At 38.0% G+C, this 26,286-nt stretch overlaps 1 protein-coding gene across 1 annotated transcript; it reads left to right on the top strand.

Moving 5' to 3' along the window:
* Positions 1 to 26,278, top strand: tdrd7a (tudor domain containing 7 a). The gene is made up of 17 exons (XM_051704726.1): positions 1 to 207; positions 350 to 494; positions 6,000 to 6,150; positions 6,261 to 6,334; positions 6,796 to 6,974; positions 8,114 to 8,544; positions 9,104 to 9,367; positions 10,132 to 10,318; positions 10,518 to 10,629; positions 10,719 to 10,921; positions 11,030 to 11,164; positions 11,454 to 11,537; positions 11,672 to 11,806; positions 19,989 to 20,099; positions 20,221 to 20,654; positions 25,232 to 25,392; positions 25,489 to 26,278. The coding sequence occupies exons 1-17, from the start codon at positions 1 to 3 to the stop codon at positions 25,707 to 25,709; spliced, it is 3,234 nt and encodes a 1,077-aa protein (XP_051560686.1). The 3' UTR covers positions 25,710 to 26,278.
* Positions 26,279 to 26,286: the final 8 nt, after the last annotated feature.

Below are 26,286 nucleotides of genomic sequence, written 5' to 3'. Positions count from 1 at the left end.
ATGAGTGACGTCGAGTTAGTGAAGAAGATGCTGCGAGCTGTTCTTCAGAGCAGTAAGCATGGCGTGGCCATGGCTCATCTGCAGGGAGATTATCGTGCTCTGACTGGAGAGGTGATTCCTCACAGGAAGCTTGGGCATGCCACTCTGGAGAGTTTTCTGCGCAGCATTCCCGGAGTGGTGCGGCTGGAACGCTCCAGTACTGGAGAGGTGATGACGTATTCAGTTGATATGTTTAATATTAACAGTTAAGAAAAAGTTCTGTGTTCAGAACAAGACACCAAATGGCATGAGTGCAGTGTCACGCAAAATCAAAGTTTAAATGTAATAGACTGTATGTATGTGTTTGTAGGTCATGTGTTTTGCTGGCGTGTGTGAAGAGACGGCACACATCGCACAGCTGGTCGCCCGGCAGAAGACTTCAAAGAAGAGTGGCTGCTCTCAATTAATGAATTTCCACATGAGAACGAAGTCTTCCTCTCTGTTTTCACCTTATGGTACACAGACAGACACACATATAAACAAACAAACTTCAGGAAGAGAAAGGCTGTTAGGGTGATGTGATCAGTGTGAGCCAGCAATGTGCTGAGTCAATGTTGCTTCATTACGCTCTCTCTCTCACTCTGTACGGTCTTTCTTCCATTCCTCTGCTATTGTGACTGTAATTGTGGGAATCTTGGTTATTTGTTAAAATAAACTTTAGATCTTGAGGCTAAAAGGAGTGCAACAGTGGGGTTTCTGAAGAAAAAATTCCATTAATTTTCTCCATAGAGAATTTTATTTTTAACAATAACATGTAAGACCAACCATGAACTCTGAGTTTACAAAGCAATGATATATGGGGGTTTCTTCAACTTCGGGGGGGGGGGGGGGGGAATTCTAATTTGGAATGCCCAATTCCCAATGCGCTCTAAGTCCTCGTAGTGGCATAGTGACTTGCCTCAATCCGGGTGGCGGATGACGAATCCCAGTTGTCTCTGCATCTGAGACCGTCAACCCGTACATCTTATCACGTGGCTTGATGAGCGCATTACTGCAGAAACAATGCGTGTGGAAGCTTCACGCCATTCTCCGCGGCATCCACGCACAACTCACCATGCGCCTCACCGAGAGCGAACCATATTATAGCGACCACAAGGAGGTTACCCCATGTGACTCTACCCTCCCTAGCAACCGGGCCAATTTGGTTGCTTAGGAGACCTGGCTGGAGTCACTCAGCACACCCTGGATTCGAACACGTGACTCCAGGGTTGGTATTCAGCGTCTTTACTCGCTGAGCTACCCAGGCCCCCATAGGCAATTTTATTTTTTATTCAAATGAATAGATTTCAACTTTTTGCTTTTTTTTATATGAAGGTCATTACAACTGACTTGTAATCGGACCATTTTACTAGACAAATCAGACCTTTTTACTTGACTTTCATCATTTATTTTTTGCACTTTTCAAATGTGTTTTATACATTGATTTTACTGTTTTAGTCTTGACCCAGACCTTTAGTATTAAACTTCGAAAATCAATTTTAAAAATACACATTATTACAAAGAAATACAAATTATTTATATATAAAACCGATCATCCAAACAAAGAGCGAAATAAACCTTTTCTATATTTGTGATTGTTGTGAAATTGATTTCTATTAATTTTTCAAAAACGACAACTGTCCCACAATTATAGCGTCTTTTCCAGCACAGCAAAAACTTTACCCTGAAAAATTTTATTCAAAAGTTGTGTACTTGTTAAAGGGTTAGTTCGCCCAAAAATGAAAATTCTCTCATGATTTACTTGCCTTTAAGCCATCCCAGATATGTATGACTTTCCTTCTTCAGCAGAACCGAAGTGAAGATTTTTATAAGCAGATTTCAGCTCAGTTTGTCCATTCAATGCATGTAAATGGGTGCCATCAGGCTGAGTGGCTGTTTGACGGTCCAAAAGGCATATTTAGGCAGCATATAAGTAATCCACACGACTCCAGGCGATCAATTAATGTCTTCTGTAGCAAATCGATAGGTAGGTGTAAAACAAATTGATAATGAAAACGTTTTTAACTTTAAATTGTTGCTTCCACCCAGCCCTGTATTTCTGTTTGAAATGAACTAACTCTCGTGTGATGTTTTGTACAAAGCACATGCTTCAGACTTCTCACGTGAATGCGCCATTCTGCTTACGTCACTTAACTACGTTTCCATCCAAGGATTTTTTGCGCAAAAAGTTTTAGCGCATCAAAATAAAGCCGATGGAAACGCAAATTATTGTTAAAATTTCACAAGTGTCGACATAATATTTTTCCGTTTAACTCTAGCGCATAAACTCTATGTCGATACTTGAAATGTCATGAAAAACTGGTTTGGAAACACTTTTTGTCGAGAAAATTGGCATTAACGCAAAAATGTAGTGTGTTAATCATGATGACAGTATACATCCTTGAAAGCCAATTTATTGTACGTGATTATGGATTGATCTTAACGGCATAGCACAGATCTGATGCTGCAAACATGACACTTCCAGGAGTGCCAACACAAATATCTCGTATCGTGCACATCGACAAGTGAATGGCCACTCTTTGCGATTAATTTAATCGTGGTAGCCATCTGTTTATTTATTAAAGTTGCTTTTCCACACCATTCAAAATAATAGACGGCAGTCACGGAATTAGCCCACAATACAAAAACATAATTTCTATGCACAAAGATATTTTAAATTAAAAATAAATAAACAATACTAGGAGAAAAACATCACTGTGCTTTTTTGGAACACTAACATAGCCTATAGCCCAATTCTATAAAATTATTGTTTAGCTTTTGAAAAAATGCCGGCAAAATTTCCTGTATTAAATTAAATAAATTACCAAATGAAAAAAGCATTAAATTAAAAAATGTAATTACCAAACGAAAAAAATTAATTTTTAGACGTATATATGTCTTTTCTTTACACAAATTTAAATTAGCCTTACCCTGTTCTGTAGACAAAAAAAGTCGGCTGAATGACATTCTCAGAATATTCTGCACTTTTTCAAGACTATAAACTATCAGAACTCTTTGTCCAATGCTAATTCGCTTTCAGAAAATTAGCTTTTGAATATTTTAAAAGTTGTAAATGTTTTAAATCTAACCCTTTTTACCTCGGATCGCATTTGCTGAGCTTCTTCAGAAAATGTAAATTGCATTATGACACTATAATTAATTTGAGATGACAATTAAGTTCAGTTGGTCGTTAAAAGTTGCTGGACAAATATGCGGGAAATAATGCAGTTGTGATGGCAATGCTTTAGATTAGATGATTGTTCAAAATAGCCTATTGACCGCATCAGTGTTTCTTTAATAGCTGTGCACACAGCATATACACATCGATGGATGGTCCTTATGCTAAGACCGAAAGTTTCCCCACTACTTGGTGTAGGTTGCCAGCTTGAACAGGGCATGACGATTTGCTTTTGGATCAGAACCAGTGGCAACCTGCGCAACATCAGGACCAATATTACAGTCATATCAGAAGGGCAACTGTTCCCTTTTGATTGCAATTCCTCCTCTTCTACATTTACATTTATTCATTTGATAGACTTAGAATTAGAATTAGTGACATCTGGGAGGCAAAAGGTACACAATTAGCGATATATACACACATTTCTGCATGGAAACGGCTTTAGGGCAGATTTCTTTTGCGATAAACCAAAACTTATGCGACAAAGTGTTTTTTTATACATGACGTCATCACACACACCATTTTTATTGATAAAAGCCATTTGAATGGAAAAAGGCAGAAGACGGCAAATTTCGCAAAACATTTTTTACGCATTTTCACTTTGTCGATAACAAAATAGCGCGAAAAGTGGATGGAAACTAGGCTACTGATGCATCAACTGCTGGCAGGAAGCGATATTTTTAATGTTAATAAAGTTTTAATTATACATTTATTTTTTACACAAACCTATCGATTTGCTTCAGAAGACATTCATTGATTGACTGGAGTCGTGTGGATTACTTTTATGCTGCCTAAATATGCCATCAAACAGCCAGCCAACATCGAACACTGACATTTACATGCATTTTATGGACAAACTGAACTGAAATCTGCTAATAAAATCTTCACTTCTGTTCTGCTGAAGAAGGAAAGTCATACACATCTGGGATGGCTTAAAAAAATCATGAGAGGATTTTCTTTTTTGGGTGAACTAACCCTTTAACCAAGTTGACAAAATGTTCTATGAAGAGCATGCTTGATAAAATATGAACCAAGTGATATTTTAAGAAAATATCACTTGATGACAATACATACAATATTGTTCATTGGGTGTCATTTCCAGTCAAGCTGAAATTTAGCCAAATTATGCATTAAGTATGAAAATATTTACTTGTATGAATTTATGAATCCTAAATTAATTTTATAAAATTAAAAAAAAAAAACATGAAAAATGTCATTTACAGCACAGAATTAAACACAATACAGAATTTGAGATGTGGTGGGAATTACTATGACTTTTGAAAAAAAAAAAATAATTCTCCTGTGATGTATGTACATACAGTTAGATATTAATACAAAAAAAGAGAACAAAATAATAAAAAACTGGTGAGAATGTGAAAAATGTTTTAAAAAGCCTTTACTTTCTAGAAATCCACAGTGCTAAAAGTGCCCAAAGTTGAAGGAACACCCACATGGTTCTATAGAAGCCACAAGTCAGTGTAATTTAGTAATTTTTTTGTTTAGTTAACAAATTCCCTACACCACTACACTACCCATAATCCTGAAGAGCAATCAACCAATCAGTGAAATCTCTTAGAAGTGACCTCCACCTCTATTAAATTCTGTCTCGCTACACTTAACCACTTAAGTATGTGTGTATATATTTTCATACACAGTGGTTTACTTTTAGTTGTCTCTGCATGTTGCACTGGGATGGGTACTATTTTCCCGTGTGTGTGCGTGTGTGTGTTCCTTTATGTGCACTGTGTGTGGACTTATCATTTGGGAATTTGTGCCACTCATTGAATAAACTGTGTAGTGAAAGATTGGCACTGATCAGCTTGTGCACTGGGCTGGCAAACACTTTCATTTGCTCCTACTGCAGACTAGATTAGAACATATTAAGCATAATAATCTACACACCTCCATTGTGGGATTCACTCTTCGACATTTAAAATCCCATCTTGTATGCCCACATCCTAAATAAAGCTTATTAAAGGATTTATTACTGTGCCTCATCTCCTTGCCCCACCAAATTTGTCTGCATGTGTGTTCTGGGTGTATCTATGCCAGTTGGTCACTGTTGCATTCTATTGCCACAAACTGTTTGTAGGGATAGTTCGATCAAAAATGAAAATTCTCTCATCATTTACTCACCCTCAGGCCATCCCAGATGTGTATGACTTTCTTTCTTCAGCAGAACACAAAGATTTTTGGAAGAATATCTCAGCTCTGTAGGTCAATGCAGGTGGATGGTGATCAGCACTTTAAAGCTCCAAAAAGCACAGACGGTCGTAGTAGAAGTAATCTATACGACTCCAGTTGTTAAATTAATGTGTTCTAAAGTGATACGATCGATTTGGGTGAGAAACAAATCAATATTTAAGTCCTTTTCACTATAATTGTTTACTTCTGTTCACTCTCCAATGCGCGTCCATGTGGGAACCCAATTCATGCAGCCTCTCTCATGACGTAAACATGTTGGCATGTAACCACTGGAGTCGATTGGATTACTATGACTAGGTGCTTTTTGGAGCTTTAAAGTGTTGATCATTATCCACTTGCATTGTATGGACCTACAGAGCTGAGATATTCTTCTAAAAATCTTTATTTGTGTTCTGCTGCAAAAAGAAAATCCTAGACATCTGCGATGGCCTGAGGGTGAGTGAATAAGAGTAGTTTCATTTTTGGGTGAAATATCCCTTCAATGCCCTTCTCTCTCTCTCTCTCTCTCTCTCTCTCTCTCACACACACACACGCACATACAACCCTTTGAGGTATGTGTTTGTTTGTTAATGTTGTTTAATTGCTTGTGTCTTTACAGTCAAACCTCGAGTGTCTTTGCGGCAGCCGGGTCACACAGCTCGAGGCTCTGCAGCCAAACCTAGTTTTCACCCTAACCAGCGGCAGGTTTACAGTACTGATGTGCCTTCCACCAGAGTTCCTTCTCGCCAGCTAAGTCGAAAATCAGCTGGGTGAGTGACATGAGACCAAAAACTATTATATACACAGTGAGCACTAAAGCATTCTGAATACATTTATTTAATCTTATTCTTATTTCAATATTTAACTCTGCGGATCTTAGGTCAGAATCATCTGTGCCCAGCAGGTTCCATAAAGATATAAAGACTCAGCCAGTTAAGAACAATCAGACGCCAGGTAAACCTCACATTTTGCCTATTTAAAATATTTATGGCAATAAACTTTATAGTTAAGAAATTAGATTATACTTTGAAAATCTCCCATTGACTTGCATTGTTAGAATGTTTCCCATTCTCAATGTAACCAACCAATATGTGCATACTGCAAACCAGTCGACTTTCGGTGAAATTCGCCATTTCGAATACAAAATCGGTAATTTACATGATTTGCTCTGATCTGGACGTGAGATGGATAGATGCAAATGACAGTTTGCATGCTTTTACGTGTTACTCTGTCACCTTTTACTACTGTACTGAGTTTGCAGGTATGATACTGAATTATGATCTTATGATCAAACCGTATTGCCATTTACACTGTAAAGGTGGCACAAAAGCGGTGTTGTGTTGATTCTCATGCACAACTGACAGAATACAAGATGTGCTGAGTGACATAACAATGGCGTGTGTTGCTTTCTTTAGCTCAGAATAAGCCTGTCAACCGTGCTAATGTTGAGCTGGTTCAGAGTCGCATAAAACAGCTTTTGCAGAAGTACTGCAGTGGAGTGTGGCTGTCGAAGATCCCTCAGCTCTACAGAGAGATGTTCAAGGAAGAGCTTCATATGCACAAAGAAGTGGAGACCTGGACACACATCTGCACTGTGAGAGATCTGAAAAGCACACTCTCAAACATATGCTGACAACTTGGGATGAAGTGATTCCCTCCAACCTTAGCTCAGTGTTTTAATTTTTTAAATAAAAGTTTGAGTTTTGTGGCTTTCAGTCCGTGTCTGTTAGCTTTGAGTCCATCTTTATGCTAGTGTTAAGCTTTTAGCATGTAAACGCATACAATTTTTTCACTATTCCTATTCTGGGTAAATGGAGCAAAAATATTAATGACTCATCCTACACTCATGAGGTGCATCTCAATCAGTTCCCTAGTTCAGTAGTCAGGGCACTGATCAGGAAGTTGGTCATTTCTAGGGCTGATTCGATCGCAAAATCATTCCAGTGCATTGAAACATTCGCTTCCTAAAATTCCCAGAATGCACCGTGAAAACCAGGGAGCATTGTTGCTCGCTATGTTTACTTACCGGAAATGTCGTCATGTCTTCTGAAGTCTTTCGAGTTGTTAGAAGACGAGGACTAGTTTAAAACTATGAAGTCAAAGCCTTATTTTCCTCTTAAAAGAGATGTTGTTTGTAATGTCTTTCATCCATATTGAGCATGACAGGGAAACAATCTTTTAAATATTAGAGTTGTTTGAAGAAGATTAAAAATACACTCCTTTTATATTTTTATTTCCTTACATAATTGATCTTTCATTATAACACTGTTCATTTAAATATCTAAACAAAAATGCACAACAGTGTCATTTATACAGCGATATTGTTGATTAATACCAGCTGTGTGTTAATGCACAAGCTTGTAATCATGTCGCAGGTGATTAAAGTCAAGTGTCCCAATGTTCAGTGGATGAACACCCTTGCCAGTTCCCAAATTTGTGTTCACAATATATTGATTGATGACGTAGGGAGCTAGAGAGCTGAAATAGGTTACCCATGGTGTACTAAATGAAATACCCTCTAGATTGAGAATGTCCCTCCTCCAAATGCCACCAGCCTGCAGGTAGACATAGCAAGTAGAACATCATGGTTCGAGGTTATGATGTATACATTGGAATATTGCATATTTTTTATGTGTCAAGTCAACACAAGAAAGAAAATTGTGCTTGTCAGGCTCTTAAAGTTCTGAAGTTAGTGAATCAGATATGTTTTTTTTTTGTTTTGTTTTTTTTTAGGTTGAAAAGCCAGGCAACAATAACATAGTGGACCGACTTGTATATCCTGTCTCAGAGCCCTCCCCAAAACCCAGCACTGTGCCTGCTGTAGCTCCCAGCAAGCTGTCTCCAAACTCTGCTACTCTTAAACCACCATCACCTGTTCAGCAAACTACCCGCATTCTCAGTGCTCTTGCCATTAACATTCCTCCTCCAGCCCAGAAATCTCAGGCACCCTTAAGCCCAATGTCGCCCGACTCCAGCGCGCCTCACTTTCCAGTCCCTGAAACGCCCAAACCTCCCACCCACTCACTCATCACCCCTCCCTCCACCCCACCATCTCACCAGCCTCTGAATCCAGAGATCAAGGAGAAACTACGGCAGCTGCTTAATAAATACAGCCAGGGGCTGTGGGCTCATGCACTTCCACAGCTTTTCCAGGAGGCCTTTGGGTATGAATGGACTAAGGCTGTGTTCAGAATGGAATATTTGCTTACTAAATGCATACTGTGCAGAATAGTGTCTAATAATAAAAAATAAAAATTGTATATGAAACAGAATGCAATGTGCAGCAGTAAATGTTTAAAATGTGTGTGCTACAGTACATTATGTAGGTAGGTATCATATTGATCCCATGTGGGAAATATGTGCATAAGCAGATAGAGCTTACCACATATAATAAAGGTAATTATAAAGTCTACATTAAAACAAACTCTGTTTACGAAATAGAAACTTTACAATAATTAAAGAATAAACATTATAGACAGAGCACATTGTAGCTTCCAGTTATACTCTCAGAAATAAATAGTTATTTTAATCAAATTTTGATTAAAAATGTTTAGAAAGAGAAGAAAAATAATTTGCATACTATAATTTGCATAATTTGTTCTATGACTTTTATCGTTTTGTTGAATGTGCATAATAATGTATGAAATAGTACCGCAGTGTAATGCTTATTTACTGCCCAGTGAAATGGACTAATGTTCTGTAATGTTCTGTCTTTTCTCTCAGGTGTGAGTTTCCTCAGTACATGTTGGAGGATCTATCTCTGTTGGCAGATACATGTCTGGTTGAATACCCCATGCCAGACATTCGAAAGAGAGCCATCCTATACACACTACCATCTCATGTCCAGACACAGCCCCGCCCAAGGCCACGCCCACTGCTTATAACCTGCTCCAGCAACCAACATGTGCCGCCTCTGAGTATCCCAATGACAGAGTTTAAGTCTGTGTTGGTGATGGAGATTGGCAACACCAACAACGTTGTTCTCAGGTAACACTCACAAGCCTGCTATAATAACAAGCATTTTGCCATCTTGCCCTGTTGAGAGTGCCGAACTGGTATTTTATCATTACATACAGGATGCCTCTGAAATGAGATTAGTTCTATATTATTTGCTCTTCCCATGGGATTGTAAAACCTATTCTAAATTTTACCACCATAAAACTGTGATTAAGACAAGCATCACTATTGCTGTTATTCTTACTACGGTTCGGGATTTGAACAAACTCGCAAGTATAAAACTTTGGCGTGTAATGCAAATAAAATTGTCACGTTTGTGCAGTGGATATGAATCATACTGCAAATCGTGCAGCTTTTTGAGGAAAGGTGTGCTATTACTTTAATATATTTCACCATGTCTTAAAAATAAAAAAAATCAATCCAGCACACAGGTAATTATTTTGAGATTCTATCTCATTATTTTTGGATTTTCTCATTTTTAGTTAGTATCTAATTATTTTGAGATCGTATCTCAATATTCTGAGTTGGGATCATTATTTTGAGATCTCATTATTTTGATGTAATATCTCATTATTTTGAGATTGTATCATATTATTTTGAGATCTTTATTTTTGAGATACTGTATCAAAATAATTATATACTATCTAATTTTTGGATGATCATATTATTTTGAATTAGTATTTTATTTAATTAGAATCTCATTATTTTGAGAGAGCTTATTTGGTGTGTTAGGGTTGAGTATTGTTTTAATAAATGTGACCATTGTTGATTTATTGTGGTTGCTTTTTATTCAGGTTTGTGGGGGAGGGCTACTCTAAAGCACTGGAGGAGATGGAGGAGGCCATGCTACAGTTTTATAATACAGCCGGGGCAGGACTTTGTCTCCTCTCCCCGAGAATAGGACAACTGCTGGCAGTTGCTATAGAAGATGATGCAGTACTAAGAGCTCAGATCCACCAGGTCACAGAAGATAATGTGAAGGTACCAGAGTCTGTGTATCTTTTGTCTGTTTCAGAAATAAAGAGTGAATAGGCGTCTGATGGTTATTGGTTGGGTTAGATGGGGAAACGTCAAGTGTTTTTTTTTTTGGTATGGTTTGGGAAAAGACTGTAGAGATAAAGTAAAATGGGGAATGGATTTGTATTAGATGTTATTTAAGCTTTTTGTTACCTTTCCCTAGGTGTACTTTGTGGATCATGGGTTTTCTGAGGTGGTCAGCAGGAAGAAGCTCCTGCAGCTGAGAGACCAGTTCCTCACTCTTCCCTTCCAGGCAACCACTTGCCAACTTGCAGGTAACATTCACCAGAGGACTTTGTGCATTCATGTCTGAGAGTGTGAAAACGAGTGAGTAATATGTATTTTTTTTCTGTTTGCATGTCAGGTCTGGAGCAGTTCAGTACAGATGCGGTCGTTCTGAAGACTCTGGATTCATTAGCTGTTGGTCGCACACTATTGGCTGAGATTGTGGAGCGAGAGGACACACCCCTTATTGTGCTGTATGACACTTCTCAAAATGATGATGTCAATGTGAACACTGTTTGTTTGAAAGCCCTGCAGGATAAGTCCATGGAGAATCCTCTACAGGTCAGTCAGTATCACACAAATATTATCAAAGGATTATTTAATTGCTGCACGTTTTGATGGACCTATCAAACAATCATTGTCAGTTCTACATCCCTCGTATCTTTTCAGGTGAACAGCGTGTACACAAACGTTTGTGTCACAAATGTGTGCTCTGATGGCAGTATTTATTGTCAGTTGCCTTCTCGAGGCCAGGCCAAGCTCAAGGACATCTTGGACAAAATTGAGGCACATTTCATCTCTCAGGTAACCAACTAAAATGTTTAAGCTGTGGAGGAATTTAAGTTGTGTTTTTGATTTGTGTAAATGAGGCTTGAGGACAATGAGATAGTAAAAGCTGACCTCCTGTGTGTATGTGGAAAAGGTGAAATTAAAGGTGAAATGTGTCATTTATTTCACGCACCAATACTTTATCCTATCCCAATTCAAAGCCATATTTCACCCAAAAATGTGTCTATTTATTAACCCTCAAGTTATTTTAATGCCATTTTAGTAACATACATTCTACTCTCTGTTTTGTAATTGTGTTTCAAAGTTAACATGGGAATTGTTGGTGTCCAAGCCGTTCTGTGGGAAAGTGTGTCTAGCGAAATACAAAGGCAAATGGGCGAGAGCAGAGGTGAGCAGGTCTTTCCTTTCCATCTCTTGTTATTTTCTGTAACTATCATCACAAATTTAAATAAACCATAACTATTTGGTTTAATGATTAAATAAAGGAATGAGTGAGTGAATGCACGTTCCATCTTTGTGTAGATCACTAACCTTCATGGTAGTCAAGTGCTGGACATCCTGTTTTTGGATTTGGGAATACCTGCTTCTCTGGAGGTTAGTGAGCTTAGAGAGATCCCACCGATCTACTTCCGAGAGCTCATCACCATACCACCACAGGTAAATACAGACCAGTCGCACTCCTTTTCTTGCTTATTTATTTCCACAACTGCTGGCATGCTCTTGAGCAGACAGAGATGCATGATCTCCAGATTTTATTTTTTAGTATGTCTCGCTTGTCTGAATTGTTTTTTCTTTTCCTGCCAATACTGGAAGAATTAAACATTTTTACAAGATGAATTAAACAATGTTATTACAGGCCAAGCTATGTTTTGTAGTGTTGGGTTCCAGTCCACCTTAATCGAGTCCAAGTCTTTAAACATCAGAGTCGAGGCAGAGTCTGACTCAAGACCGAGTCCATAACAGTCAGAGTCAGAATGAATCCGTTCATGAATCTGAATTCAAATTGTAACCTCAAATTTCTGGTGGGGCACAAACAATTGATGGATAATTCCAAAATCTGTCTGTCATTTTGACACAAGAAAAACCTTTTAACCTAGTGCATCATTTATGATATTACTCTCTGTCTCTCACGTTCCCGCTGTGTGTGCGCGCCATTTATTTCCTGGTATTAAGATGTGTTAAGAAGCGTATTTACAGGCAGCATCATCATTTACACCTGGTATTATGCATCTCTTTTGTGTTTGGATTTTGAGTAGAGGCTTAGAGGGATTCTGATTTCATGACTGCATACATCAGTTGTTACGTCAGTGAGTTAATGCATGATAATAAAGCACAGAAATGCATAATAACAAAAAGAAAGCACGTAAAAAGCGGCACATCATTTCAGCCAATTATACAGCAATTGGGGCAGAATTGTCAGTTATTTAAGTGCAGTAACTATTAACTGAGCTTCAGAAACGTGCTTCTCATGTGGCACTTTGTTCAAATCAGGGACAATGAAAAAATTCTGCAAACTTATGCATCTATGTATGCACTAATCGGCAAAGTTTAAAAACTTTGTTTTAGCGCAGCGGTTGTTTGACAGGTAGAACGTTCACACTACAGCGTTCCCTAGAACTCCTTGGTTTCACCACACTAAAGCATGCTGAGTCAAAAAATCTGTTATATAAACCAATATAATGGATGCTACACCCCTGAATGAAGCTCTAGTGCTTATAAAATGAAAGCAAGTATGACGAATAAAACTAGATCATGACAGAAATTTTACAGAGAGTGACGGATAAATCTTTTTTTTCTAGCGCAACCTCTGAACATGATGCTACAAACATCCCTCATAATTTCATCTCAGTATAAAACACCACTAAAACATACACATCCTTGTCAAAAAGCTCAAGTGACAGTGAAAGAAAACCATAACTGGGCAAGTCTGTGTGTATTATCTCACATGAACAATGTAACAAATCTAATCAAAACAAACAGACTCTCAATATTTAGCAGTTATTGTAATCTACTGTAATATACACTGGCGGCCAAAAGTTTGGAATAATGTACAGATTTTGCTGTTTTGGAAGGAAATTCGTACTTTAATTCACCAAAGTGGCATTCAGCTGATCACAAAGTATAGTCAGGACAGTATTGATGTAAAAAACAGCACCATCACTATTTGAAAAAAGTCATTTTTGATCAAATCTAGACAGGCCCCATTTCCAGCAGCCATCACTCCAACACCTTATCCTTGAGTAATCATGCTAAATTGCTCATTTAGTACTAGAAAATCACTTGTCATTATATCAAACACAGTTGAAAGCTATTTGGTTTGTTAAATGAAGCTTAACATTGTCTTTGTGTTTGTTTTTGAGTTGCCACAGTATGCAACAGACTGGCATGTCTTAAGGTTAATATTAGGTCAAACATGGCAAAAAAGAAACAGCTTTCTCTAGAAACTTGTCAGTCAATCATTGTTTTGAGGAATGAAGGCTATACAATGCTTGAAATTGCCAAAAATTGAAGATTTCATACAAAGGTGTACAAAACAGTCTTCAAAGGACAACTGGCTCTTACATGGACAGAAAGAGATGTGTAAGGCCAGATGTACAACTAAACAAGAGGATAAGTACATCAGAGTCTCTAGTTTGAGAAATAGAAGCCTCACATGTCCTCAACTGACAGCTTCATTGAATCCTGCCTGCTCAACACCAGTTTCATGTACAACAGTAAAGAGAAGACTCAGGGGTGCAGGCCTTATGGGAAGAATTGCAAAGAAAAAGCCACTTTTGAAACAGAAAAACAAAAAGAAAAGGTTAGAGTGGGCAAAGAAACAGACATTGGACAACAGATAATTGGAAAAGAGTGTTATGGATCTTAACCCCATTGAGCTTTTGTGGGATCAGATAGACTGTAAGGTGCGTGAGAAGTGCCCGACAAGACAGCCACATCTATGGCATGTGCTACAGGAAGCGTGGGGTGAAATGTCACCTGAGTATCTGGACAAACTGACAGCTAGAATGCCAAGGATCTGCAAAGCTGTCATTGCTGCACATGTAGGATTTTTTGATGAGAACTCTTTGAAGTAGTTTTTTCAAATTGTAACAGTAATGTTTCACGTTATGAATATCCTGACTATACATTGTGGTCAGTTGAATGAATAAAAGTACCAATTTCTTTCCATAAGAGCAAGTGTAACCACCAGTGTAAATCAATGCATCAGCAACACAACTCCTCAAAACAGTGGCATGAAATTTATTGAAATGATGAGTGACGTGCTTCAACTTATCAAACCAGCAACATATTAGAGTAAAATTGGCTTTTAAAACTTACCCATGAATCAGGTCTGCACTCGAGCGGTCATCTACGAGGCTCATGACAACAGCTTGAGATACATATGGTCAAAGCTTTTAATTGGCTCAGGGGCAAAGGCAAACGAGCCTCTTGGGCCATCATTAAAGGCTCGTTGCACATGAACATGATGTTCTCCAGAGCTCCGTTGAATAACAGTGAGGACAATGGGCAAGCCTCACGCAAAGCAAATAAAAACAATTAAAAGATTTTAACGCAATAAACCTTAATAATAATAGAATTTCTCAAAATAATTTATATTATTTCTATTTCATAAAAAACAGTTTAAGATGCAGAAGATATATTATTTCTTAAAATAAATGTATGATAAATCCATTTTGCACAACTCCACCTCTAGCGAGGCTCAGCCCCACTTGCCCCTAATGCAGAGACACCGCTGATAATGAGTCAACACAGTAGTAATTAGCACTCGCTGAGAAGTTACATCTCACGATTTGACTGCAAATGCTACATCCGAAAACACTGGAAAAGCCCACTGCTAATATTAGGGCCATTTAACACAGACATGATTGTCTAGTTAATTCGTGGAAAACGGCACAATGCGGGGCAGTTCTGTGCGCTGCTGGTGCACCTACAGTAAACCTTGATGCTTCCGTGTGTTACAGTTTTATAAAAAAAAGAGGGATCATAAAAATGTATTTAGTAGTGCCTTGAAGCTATTTGACAACAGATACTCTCATATATTCCACAAGACAAAATTGTACCTGAATTTAAACAAATGATCCTGTTCAAAAGTTTACATTCCCTTGGTTTTTAAAGGTTTAGTAACCCAAAAATGAACATTCAGTCATTGTTTACTCACCTGTTTTGTTATAACCCCATATGACTGACTGACTTTTTCTCAACAAAAAGGGAGAAATTGTGGAGGGAAAAATTTTGCTCAGTGATGTCATACAATGGCAGTTTATGGTGACCACATCTTCAAGCTTCAAAAGGACACAAAAGTATAATTCAGAAGTCTAATAAATTATTGAATGTGACTCAAGTCATGTTCTGAAGAAATACAATAAGGTTTGGTGAGACAGAAAGTATACGAGGTTTAGAGCTCCTGGAACAAGACCAAACCCTTTAATATGGTGTGTTGCTTTCTCGATGATTAATGACTGTTTGTGTAATAATTGTCAATGAGTCCCTGCCTTATCCTAAGTTGTGAAGCTGCCCACTTTTCTTAAGAAAAATACACCAACTACTTTACATTCTTTGATTTCTGCACATTTGAGTTCTTCCCAACAGTGGCTATATGATAATGACATCCAGCTTTTGACACTTAGGATAACTGATGGACACATACGCAATAATACAAAAGGTGCAAACATTCATTGATGCTCACGAAGGCAACACAAAAACCAAGGGGATGCAAATTTTTAAACAGGATGATTTGAGTAAATTACAGTAAATTTTGTGTAATGTAGCTTTTGAAGGGCAGTACTACATAAAATATATAATGTTCTATCTTATTTGTATACATTTTGAATGGGGAGTGAAAACTTATAGGCATAAAACAAAGGGGTAAACAGTTTGTGAAAATGTATATTTTATTTTATATCATGTTTTTCATGATTTAACCACGTTTGAGCTTTTTTAAGGTAGAAATTCCATGTAGCCTTTTCTATACATACTGTATCATTTCGGATTGCATGTGTAATTATGAAATGACTGGTCATGCCAGGTGCACATTTTAACACAATTCACAACACTGGAACCTAAAATTCAAAATACAGTCCCCACATCTCAACATTTAAGTGCTTGTACTATGTAAAAAGTGCAGTGTAGCTGTCTGAATGTGACATTGTCTGATTTACCTCAGTGCTTGTGGGGAAAATGAACATTCACAGTGACAGAAAACACATTTACATTTTCTCCTGTTGCGCAAAGAAATGGATTGACTTCTTTCAGCTTGTTGTTAAACACTTTTTATTTGGGCATTTCTACTTGCGCTGACTGACAGGACAAAAAAAGAGTGCGAGTGCCAAGCGCATGACGTCATTGCCATGGTAACCAGATCCATTTCAGCTGATTTGCTGAAGACTAGAATGAAAGTATCATCAAATCATCATGGGACGCAACAAAATTGCTTCTCTTATTTGCAAACGATTCCAGAGACAATAGCGAGAAGGATAATGAGCAGATTTATTATAAGAAGAAAAAATCAGTCAGCTTACCAGCTGAAACCAGGACATTTTTTACATTTACATTTTTTAGAGAATTGTCGGGACACACCTCCTAAAACCGGGACTGTCCTGGGTAAACCGGGACACCTGGTCACCCAATCAGTAATTAAATTATAAACAAAACATTTCGCTACCCAAAATATTTTAATATTTTATTGTGCATTTTATTGTGGGAAAAAAACTGTAAAAGAATGTATTTTGAGCTGCTCGTCAGTGCTTTTAAAATAGAAAATCAATAAAAAATAGGTGCTGTTTATCTGTTTAGAGTTGCTGTCTGCTTTAGCAATAAAAACATTTTTTTTTTCAGACTATTTAAAAAGTTACAATTAATTTATCAAGGACCAGTTCAAGTTGACAACACTGCGTGGACCACAAGAGACTACAGGAGCCTACATGTGTGGATACATTATGCCTAAAAAGTCTATAAAAAGTTTTTTTTCATTGCATCACAAATGCCATGGACTCGGCTGGACTCGCAAAAAAATCCAGTCCCAAAGGCTCAAGTCCGAGTTAAGTCCGAGTAAAAGTGCATACGAATCCGTGACAAGTCCAAGTCCATTCAAATTGGACTTGTGTCTCAGACTCAAGTCCAGGTCCGAACTCGAGTACACCAACTCTAATAGTTTGCATTGTTTCCTTAAAAATATGTACTTTTATCTCTTTGACAAAGCTGAATGCAATTACAGTCTTGGCATTTTTGTAAGAGTTCATGTGCCACAGAAAGACACAATGACCTACGCTGTTTGCTACAAATACACAAAAGGAAATCCAATAAGTCCAATGGGATTTGCCTATTTTTATTAACATTACTATTGTCAAATTATAAAAATTATTTATTTTTTCCCCTTGGCGAAAAGGATGCTCTCTTAAGAATGATGCACGTTTTAGTTGGTCATAATTAAACCACAGTAACCTAACCCTAAAGCCCAAAGTGTACTTTTTTCGTTCGTTTTGATGCGAACGCTCAGCATCTGTACATAGTCGAATGCTAGCTTTTCAAAATATACTCAATTTGACTGTGCACACATACACACATGGTTGGCTCATGCGCATTACGAGATAGGAGATACCGGACTATTTCTCTTCAGGAGTTTAGACCCATTAAGATGTCTTTACATTTCTTCAGACTCTAGGTATACAAATGCAGGTGTCTCCTTACCTCCTTATACACACTGTCTTGACGTGCACATCCACTGTTGTATTTTCTACCTTCGACTTCTGTTGTTTAGCTGTGATCTCATCTTCTAGTGGTTCTTCGTGACGGCATAGGCTCAGTTATGAATGTTGCCACCTTGTGGACCCACTTATTAGTGCAAATAATTCCAGGTGTATGCGAATTCTGCACGCTCAGAGTACACTCGTGTAGAAAAACAGGCCCACCCTTTCAGTGATCAAGCACTCTGCTGATGAAGAAATTTGCATCGCGCATCATGTATGCAGATGCCTAGCGTTTGCGTCTGACCGAGTATATTTAGGCTTAACCCTAACCTGTTTCTATGACTGCAACTCTGAGATGATCTTTGAAGTAGGGCTGAAACGATTAGTCAACGTTATCGACAGTGTCAACAATAAAAATCTATTGACAATTTTCGTAGGCGAATAGTCGTTTGATCTCATTTAACGTAACATGATATCATATGAAACTCTAATGATGGCACGCGAGAGCAGCGATGCAGCTCGCGCCTGACTGAGAAGAGGAAGAAAACACAAACAGCTCACAGTCCAGATGCACTCTAAACTTTCACAGCTTCAGGTGATGTAGTTCGCAAAGTATGAGGAAATTATACAAAAATACAAAATACGTAAATACAGAAGCACTCTCGTTGTGGAATAAGCGGAGCCGGAGTTGCCGCTCCGCTGCAGCAAAACTTAAGTGTCGAGCGTCTTTAAATGAAAAAACCCGGTGTTACATCTTTTATGCAGTTATATTTAATGCGTTATAGCTTTATTAAAGTTCAAATAATATGGAAGCAGATCATGTAAATAACTACAAACTCCGAAACTGGCATTTCTCTGTGCGGTCAGCGCCTCTTCTATGAGTTGGGCGAAGTGTCCCGATCTAAGGGGGAGATTGAAACTGCACCCAGCTGATGCATACTCTGTCGCAGTGACGCTCATCCCTCGAGCGTATGCATTGCTGCAGCTAGATTATAACGTGATGGCTCGCAACTTATTAAATCATAATATAGGTCACTGTGCATTTCTTATTGTGAAGAAAATTGGCAATACGCAGCTTTATTAATAAGAGATAGTTTTTTTTTTTTTTTAGTTAAAGTTGGATTGAAGTGAACAAAAAGGTGAGAGAGGGTAGTCTTCGCCCCATTATACACTTCAACAATATACGTTTTTGATTTGTTTTTGTTTTGGCTTGTTTTTAATACAAATATCTAAAACTCCTTTAAAACAACATACTTTTACAGTAGCAGCTATACTGCAGAAGAAAAATTTTTCTGAGAATGTTGAATATAACATTAAAAATACAAATATTTTAAAATATCTAAAAATCCTTAAAAAAAGAAAAAGATGCATTCACCTTAGAAGCAGCATATAAGATATTTAGACTTGCTTTTTGAGAATAGATCTTGAATATATATATATATTTGTCTTTACTGCACTTTCAGAAGTATAACTAAGTGAAAAAATACACTTATATACAAAATACACTTATATTTGTCTCTTAAAGCACGTCTAAATATCTTATGTTGCTTCAAGTAAATGTATCGTGTTTTAAGGATTTATACATTTACATTAGACAATTTTTAAACCATTTTAAATGGAAAAGACAAAAACACTTGGTAACAATGTGTTTTTTTTTTTTATTTTTTTTATTTTATTTTTTTGCTGTGAATTTTTTACTGAATTAAACAAGTATTTTGTCCTTTAATTCAGTGAATGTCATTTAGAGGTATTTTTAAAAAATGATTTTGTCCTCTTTATTGTTAGCAAGCATGTTTAATACATCCTTTTAAGTTGGGCACAAGCTAAATAGTCGGTTAAGAGCTCATGATTAATCGTTGCAATAATCGCCAGAATAATCGTTCTAATAATCATTAGATTAGTTGATTATCAAAATAATCGTTAGTTGCAGCCCTACTTTGAAGTATGTAACAGTTTGCCCAGATTGTGTCAAATAAGGAACAGAAAAAAAGCATAGCTCAGACTGTCATTGTTTGCAATTCAAACCATTCATTATACACTTAAAGTCCATTTTGGCCAGCCAGTTTTACTGATCTTTTGCATTTAGCGAGTGTTATATTTGGAGTCTGTTTGTAGCTTTGTATTAGTCTGCTAAATATAAGTTATTGTTGTAGGCTATCAAGTGTCACCTGGCAGATCTGAATGCAGATGGGGGTGTTTGGCCTCCTGAAGCTGTCCTGTGGTTGAGAGAGACAGTTCTCAACAAAGCCCCCAGATGCATGAAGGTCAGGCACATTGTTATTGATTACTGCAGAACTGATGAATTTCAAATGACTTTCCTTTACATTTCCTAAATAACCATGATATCGTTGCTTTAAAGTTTCCATGTTTCTCATGTGTGTTCAGATAGTAAAGCTTGATAAAACCAGGACTGTGCATGTCTACCTGTTCAATGAGAATGGAGTTCATGACCCTCAGAGCAGTGTTAACCGTCAGCTTGCCTCCTGCCCATTCTGGCATCGGGATATCTACCTCAGCAGGATCACCAGGGTTTCCGAACCTTTCGTGTCTGAGACAGAAGATACTCCCTATTCACCTTCCACACAGAATTCTAATGGCCTCACACTGCCGCCTCAGCTGGAGTTACCCAAGATGGGGCAAAATATGGATGTGTTTGTGTCGGTTGCATGCCACCCTGGGCACTTTGTGTTACAGCCATGGCAGGATCTCTACAAGCTGGTGGTGTTGATGGGAGAGATGATCCTGTACTACAACAAGCAGGAAGTCACCCACATCGAAATACAGAAGAACAGGGTCTACGCTGCCAAGATTGACAACAAGTGAGAGATTTCAGTAAGGCAAAGGCTGATCTTAAAAGAATAATTCACCCAAAAATTGAAATTCTTCAATAATTTTCTCACCCTCATGCCATCCCAGATGTTTGACTTTTTCTTCTGCTAAACTTAAATGAAGATTTTTTTTTTTTTTTTTTCAATTTGGAATGCCCAATTCCCAAGGTGCTCTAAGTCCTCGTGATGGCATAGTGACTCACATCTTATCACGTGGCTTGTTGAGCGCGTTACTGTGGAGAGAGAGCGCGTGTGGAGGCTTCACGCCATCCACTGCGGCATCCACGCACAACTCACCACGCGCCCCACCGAGAGCGAATCACATTATAGCGATCACGAGGAGGTTACCCCGTGACTCTACCTTCCCTAGCAACCGGGCCAATTTGGTTGCTTAGGACACCTGGCTGGAGTCACTCAGCACGCCCTGAGATTCGAACTAGCGAACTCCAGGGGTGGTAGCTCAAATGAAGATTTTTAGAAGATTATCTCAGCTCTGTAGGTCTATACAATGTAAGTCAACAGGGTTCAAAACTTTGAAACTCAAAAAGGCACAAAGGCAGCAGAAAAATAATCCATTTGACTCCAGTGGTTAAGTCCATGTCTTCAGAAGCGATATGATAGATGTGGGTGAGAAACAGATCAATATCCAAGTCCTGTTACCTATAAATTCTCCAACCTGCCCAGTAAGTGGCGATATGCATGAAGAATGTGAATCACAAAAAACAAGGAAAATGTAGTAAAAAAATGACTTTTTTATATCGCACCTATTATATCGCTTCTGAAGACATGGATTTTACCACTGTAGTCTTTTGGATTACTTTTATGCTGACTTTATGTGCTTTTTGGAGCTTAATTATTTTTAAAACTGCCCGTACTAGGCCGGAAATGGACCCTGTGCTTGTAGGCTGTCATGTTTGCTCTATTAATTCAGCCACAGTCAAGAATTTTTCAGATGCTTATATTATTTCTCCACTCACCTGTAAAACTGAGTTTCCCCCTCCTTGTTTTGGTTACATTAAGTTGGTATGCATGTTTAATGCAGTCTGTGGTAATATCCTGGACTCTATCGCTCCTATTAAAACTAAAAAACCTAAGACTAGAGCACAGCCCTGGCTCAAAAATGAAACTCGTGCTCTTAGACAGGAGTGGAGGAAGGCAGAGAGGAAGTGGAAAAGTGACAAACTTCAAGTTTCTTAAGAAATCCTGAGGGATTGTATGGTTAATTATCTGCATGCGGCTAAGGCTGCTAAAGCAAAATACTTCTAAGATCTTATTTCTAAAAATGCTCATAGTCCGAAAGTTTTATTCAGTACTATAAATTTAGTACTTAATCTTGCAGTCACCACATTTCCCAATCCAACTTCGGCGGTTTGTGAACATTTTTAAAAGTTTTTTGTTAATAAGGTCGATGATATAAGGACTAGCATCTCTTCCCCTGCATTAGATGTTTTTGAGGTAACCATGTTTATCTCATCTACACTGTGTGCACAATTATTAGGCAAACTGTATTCTTCAGGATTAATTTTATTGTTGAACAAACACAATGCTCTCAGTCAATCCAAAATGTTATTGAAACACAAACCTGAATGTTAAGCAAAGGAAAAGTGAGTTTTGTCTTTCTCAGGGGAATATATAAGAGTGCACAATTATTAGGCAACTAAATTAAAAAAATAAATTTTCCCAACTCAATTTCAATTTTTAGAGTAAATGCAACAAATAAGTAACACAAAATGACAATTAAATAACATTTTTGGCCTTTCAAAAATATTCAGTGACCTATATAGCCACCCTTCTTTTCAATAACTGCCATGAGCCTTCCATCCATGGAGTCTGTCAGTTTCGCTGAAGCAGCAACCACAGCCTCCCAAATGCTGTTCAAAGTGGTGTATTGTCTTCCTTCACCGTAAATCTCACATTTGAGAAAGGACCACAAGTTCTCAATAGGATTTAAGTCAGGTGAGGAAGGGGGCCAAGTCATTATTTGGGCATCTTTGAGGCCCTTGCTGGCTAGCCAAGCAGTGGAGTACTTGGATGCATGTGATGGAGCATTGTCCTGCATAAAAATCATGGCCTTCTTGAATGCTGAGGACTTCTTCCTGTACCACTGCTTGAAGAAAGTACTTTCCAGAAACTGGCAGTAGGTTTGGGAGTTGCGTTTCAGTTCATCTTCAACTCAAAAAGGTCCAACTACCTCATCCTTAATGATAGCAGCCCATACCAGTACCCCTCCTCCACCTTTCTGGTGCCTTACTCAAAGTGGTGCCCTGTGTCCATTAGTGATCCAGCCATGGGCCCATCCATCTGGTCCATCAAAAGTCACTCTCATTTAATCTGTCCATAAAACCTTTGAAAAATCTGTCTTCAGGTATTTCTTTGCCCAATCTTGACACTTCAACTTGTGAATCTTATTCAGTGGTGGTTGTGTTTCAGCCTTCTTGACCTTGGCCATGTCTCTGAGCATTTGACACCTTGTACTTCTGGACACTCCAGGTAGGTTGCAGTTCTGGAATATGGTGGCACTGGAGGATAATGGATTCCTGGTAGCTTCACATTTAATTCTTCTCAAGTCTTTTGCAGTTAATTTGCGCCTTTTCTTCTCCATGCGTTTTTTGCGCCCCAGTTGACTATTCGCAACAAAATGTTTGATTGTCCGGTGGTCACGCATCAATAGCTTAGCTATTTCAAGAGTGTTGCATCTGTCTGAAAAGAGTTTGGAGTTGGAAAATTTGCATGGAAATAATAAGATCAGAATACTCACTTGCCTAATAATTGTGCGTGCAGTATAACTAAATTTGAGCCTGTATCACTCCATCAATTGGTATACCAATCTTGATCCTTCAGTTTTAACAAACCATCACCCCATCTCAAAATGACCATTTCTTAAGTATTGGAGAAAGTTGTTGTTTTTTTTATCAGCTTTCTTCTTTCTTTAAGGAAAATGGCATTTTGGATAAATATCAGTCTGGCTTCAGATCACAACACATTACAGAGTCTGCTCTCTTTAAAGTGTCAAATGACTTATTACTGTCTGTTGACTCTGGGAAGTGTACCATCCTAGTTTTGCTAGATCTTAGCATGACATTTGACACTATTGACCACGCTATCTTTCTGAAATGTCTACATCAGTGGGTTGGGGTTCAGGGAAATGTGCTTAATTGGTTTGCCTCCTAAATCAAGGAGAGAACTTTCTCAGCTGAGATCGGGAATTTCTCTTGACCTTGCGCATATTTTCTGTGGGGTTCCTCAAGGCACCATTTTAGGCCCAGTCCTATTCTCTTTATATATGCTCCCTTTGAGTACTATTTTTCAAAAACATAACATCTCATACCACTGTTACGTAGATGACACTCAGCTTTATCTTCCTCTAAAATTGAGTTATACCTCTGTTTTACAATCCTAGTTTGATTGCCTTTAGGACATTAAAAGCTAGATGGCAGCCAACATTCTCCAACTCAATGAATCCAAGATAGAAGTCATAGTATTTGGCCCTACTGATTCTATAAAAATTATAACCAGTAATCTGGGACCTTTATCCGGTAATTTATATACACATGCTAGAAATTTAGAAGTTATCTTTGATTCAGCCCTAAAATTCGATAAATAAATTCTATGGTCAAAAACAGCTTCTATCAGCTTGGGACTATTGCAAAGTTAAAATGCTTTCTGTCATTCAGGGACTTGATGCATGCTTTTATTTCATCTAGACTTGATTATTGTAACGCACTTTACATGGTAATTTAACAGTCTTCTCTGTCACGTCTTCAACTAGTTCAGAATGCTGCTGTTAGGCTTCTGACTGGAACCAAAAAAAAAGAGAAAGTATCTCAAGTGCTGGCTTCACTCCAGTGGCTTCGTGTTCATTATTGAATCCAGTTCAAAGTTTTATTGATTGGCTATAAGGGCATGCATGGTCTTGCACCTCATTATATTTGTATTTCAGTATCAGACTCCTAGAGCTTTACGGTCATTAAATAGCTTGCATTTGAATGTCCCCAGGTCACACCTAAAATTGAAGGGTGATCGTGCTTTCTCAGTTGCAGCCCTACAGCTTTGGAATAATCTGTCTCCATATAAGATCCTCTCCAACTTCGGAAGGTTTTAAATCTCTTCTTAAAACCTATTTATTTTTTTTTGTAGCTCGTTGATATAAGCAAGTGTTGTTGTCCATGTGATTTTGCTCCTTGTGTTTTTATTAATCTTGTAATGAATTATTTATTTTTAATCTGGTATATTGTAGAGCACTTTTGGTCAACATTTGTTGTTTTTTAAATCTGCTTTATAAATAAAAGTGACTGACTTCAAAGTTTTGGCCACCATTCACTTGCATTGTAAGGACCTACAGAGTTGAGATATTCTTACAATTTTTTTGTTAGGGTTCAGCAAAAGAGAGTCATAAACATCTGGAATGGCATGGGGGTGAGTAAATTATAAGATAGTTCACCAAAAATGAAAATTATCTCTTTAATATGTCTTCTCTGATAATACTTCCCCCATCATCTGTATTGTCTGTCTTTCTCTTTTTCTTGCTCTCCCTTTAACATGCCATCTCTCTCAACATATTTTTATAGTTGGCATCGGGTTTTGGTAAAGGGGGTCCTGACTAATGGTTTAGTCTCGGTGTACGAGTTGGATTATGGGAAGTATGAGTTGATCAGCTATTCTCGGCTCCAAACCCTCATAGACGAGTTCAGGCAGCTGCCGTTCCAGGGCATATCTGCTCAGCTGGCTGGTACGAGAGGAGAAATGCTACATCACATCATTCTGTATTCCTGTGTAGTAAATTAACACACTACAGGGGAATAACATGTACAATACTTATTTGCAGGTGTAAAGAATGGGGTCTGGTGTGAGGAAGCTTCTATGGTGTTCCGTAACCATGTGGAGAAGAAGCCGCTAGTGGCCCAGATCGAGTCCATTGAGGAGGGGGAGTGGCCCTGGGAGCGCAAAATCTCAGTCTACCTTGTGGACACCACACAGGATGACAATGACATCTGGATTCACAACATCATGGTGGAGTTTTTAGATGAGCTCAGCAGAACTGCTTGAGACCATGAAAACTACGCTTTTCCATAGCCATGCTGAAAGCCTCTAAAAAGCCCAAATAAATCTACAATCATCGAATTTGCAGTGCTCTGCTCGAGAATTGATGCCTTACTTTAAACTCCATCTGTGGAATGTGTGCACAACCAGTGGAGAATTGAAGATTGTAGATTTCTAGGGCACTGTCTTTATACACCGATTTAGCATGGGCTTATTTTGTTCAAGAATATTCAGTTATCTTTCTGAGTGCCATGGGAGTAGATTTTGTTTCTGTTTGCTGTTGAACAATATTGTGCCATTCTCGAATTAACTCCTGACATTTTTACCTGAGCAACTTTTCTGCATCTTTACAATAGGGCCATATGTCTAAGTAATTTGATTTGTTTGTGATGTTTATTTGCTTTGTGTGTGACACTATTATTTTGTATGGTCTATACTTCTTGATTTTGCACTTTGGTCTGTTTTGATCATTTACTGTGTTTTCCATTAAGGAAATTGGCCTAATTGTAAAAGAACATTTGTGTTTAGATGTTAAGGTTTGTTTTATTTCCAAGTTAAGATTTGGTTCAGAACATAAAAAGAA

The sequence above is a fragment of the Myxocyprinus asiaticus genome, chromosome 8 (assembly GCF_019703515.2).
Source record: "Myxocyprinus asiaticus isolate MX2 ecotype Aquarium Trade chromosome 8, UBuf_Myxa_2, whole genome shotgun sequence".
NCBI lineage: Eukaryota > Metazoa > Chordata > Actinopteri > Cypriniformes > Catostomidae > Myxocyprinus > Myxocyprinus asiaticus.
The sequence above is the reverse complement of the archived record's forward strand: the minus strand, read 5'-3'. Positions and strand labels throughout refer to the sequence as shown.

What these genes read in the sequence shown, in the direction of transcription:
- tdrd7a (XM_051704726.1), top strand. Translation starts at nt 1, where the DNA reads ATGAGTGACGTCGAGTTAGTGAAGAAGATGCTGCGAGCTGTTCTTCAG. An exon ending in AACCACTTGCCAACTTGCAG is followed by an intron (nt 10,630 to 10,718) that starts GTAACATTCACC and finishes TTTGCATGTCAG; the next exon opens with GTCTGGAGCAGTTCAGTACA. An exon ending in AGGCACATTTCATCTCTCAG is followed by an intron (nt 11,165 to 11,453) that starts GTAACCAACTAA and finishes TGTGTTTCAAAG; the next exon opens with TTAACATGGGAATTGTTGGT.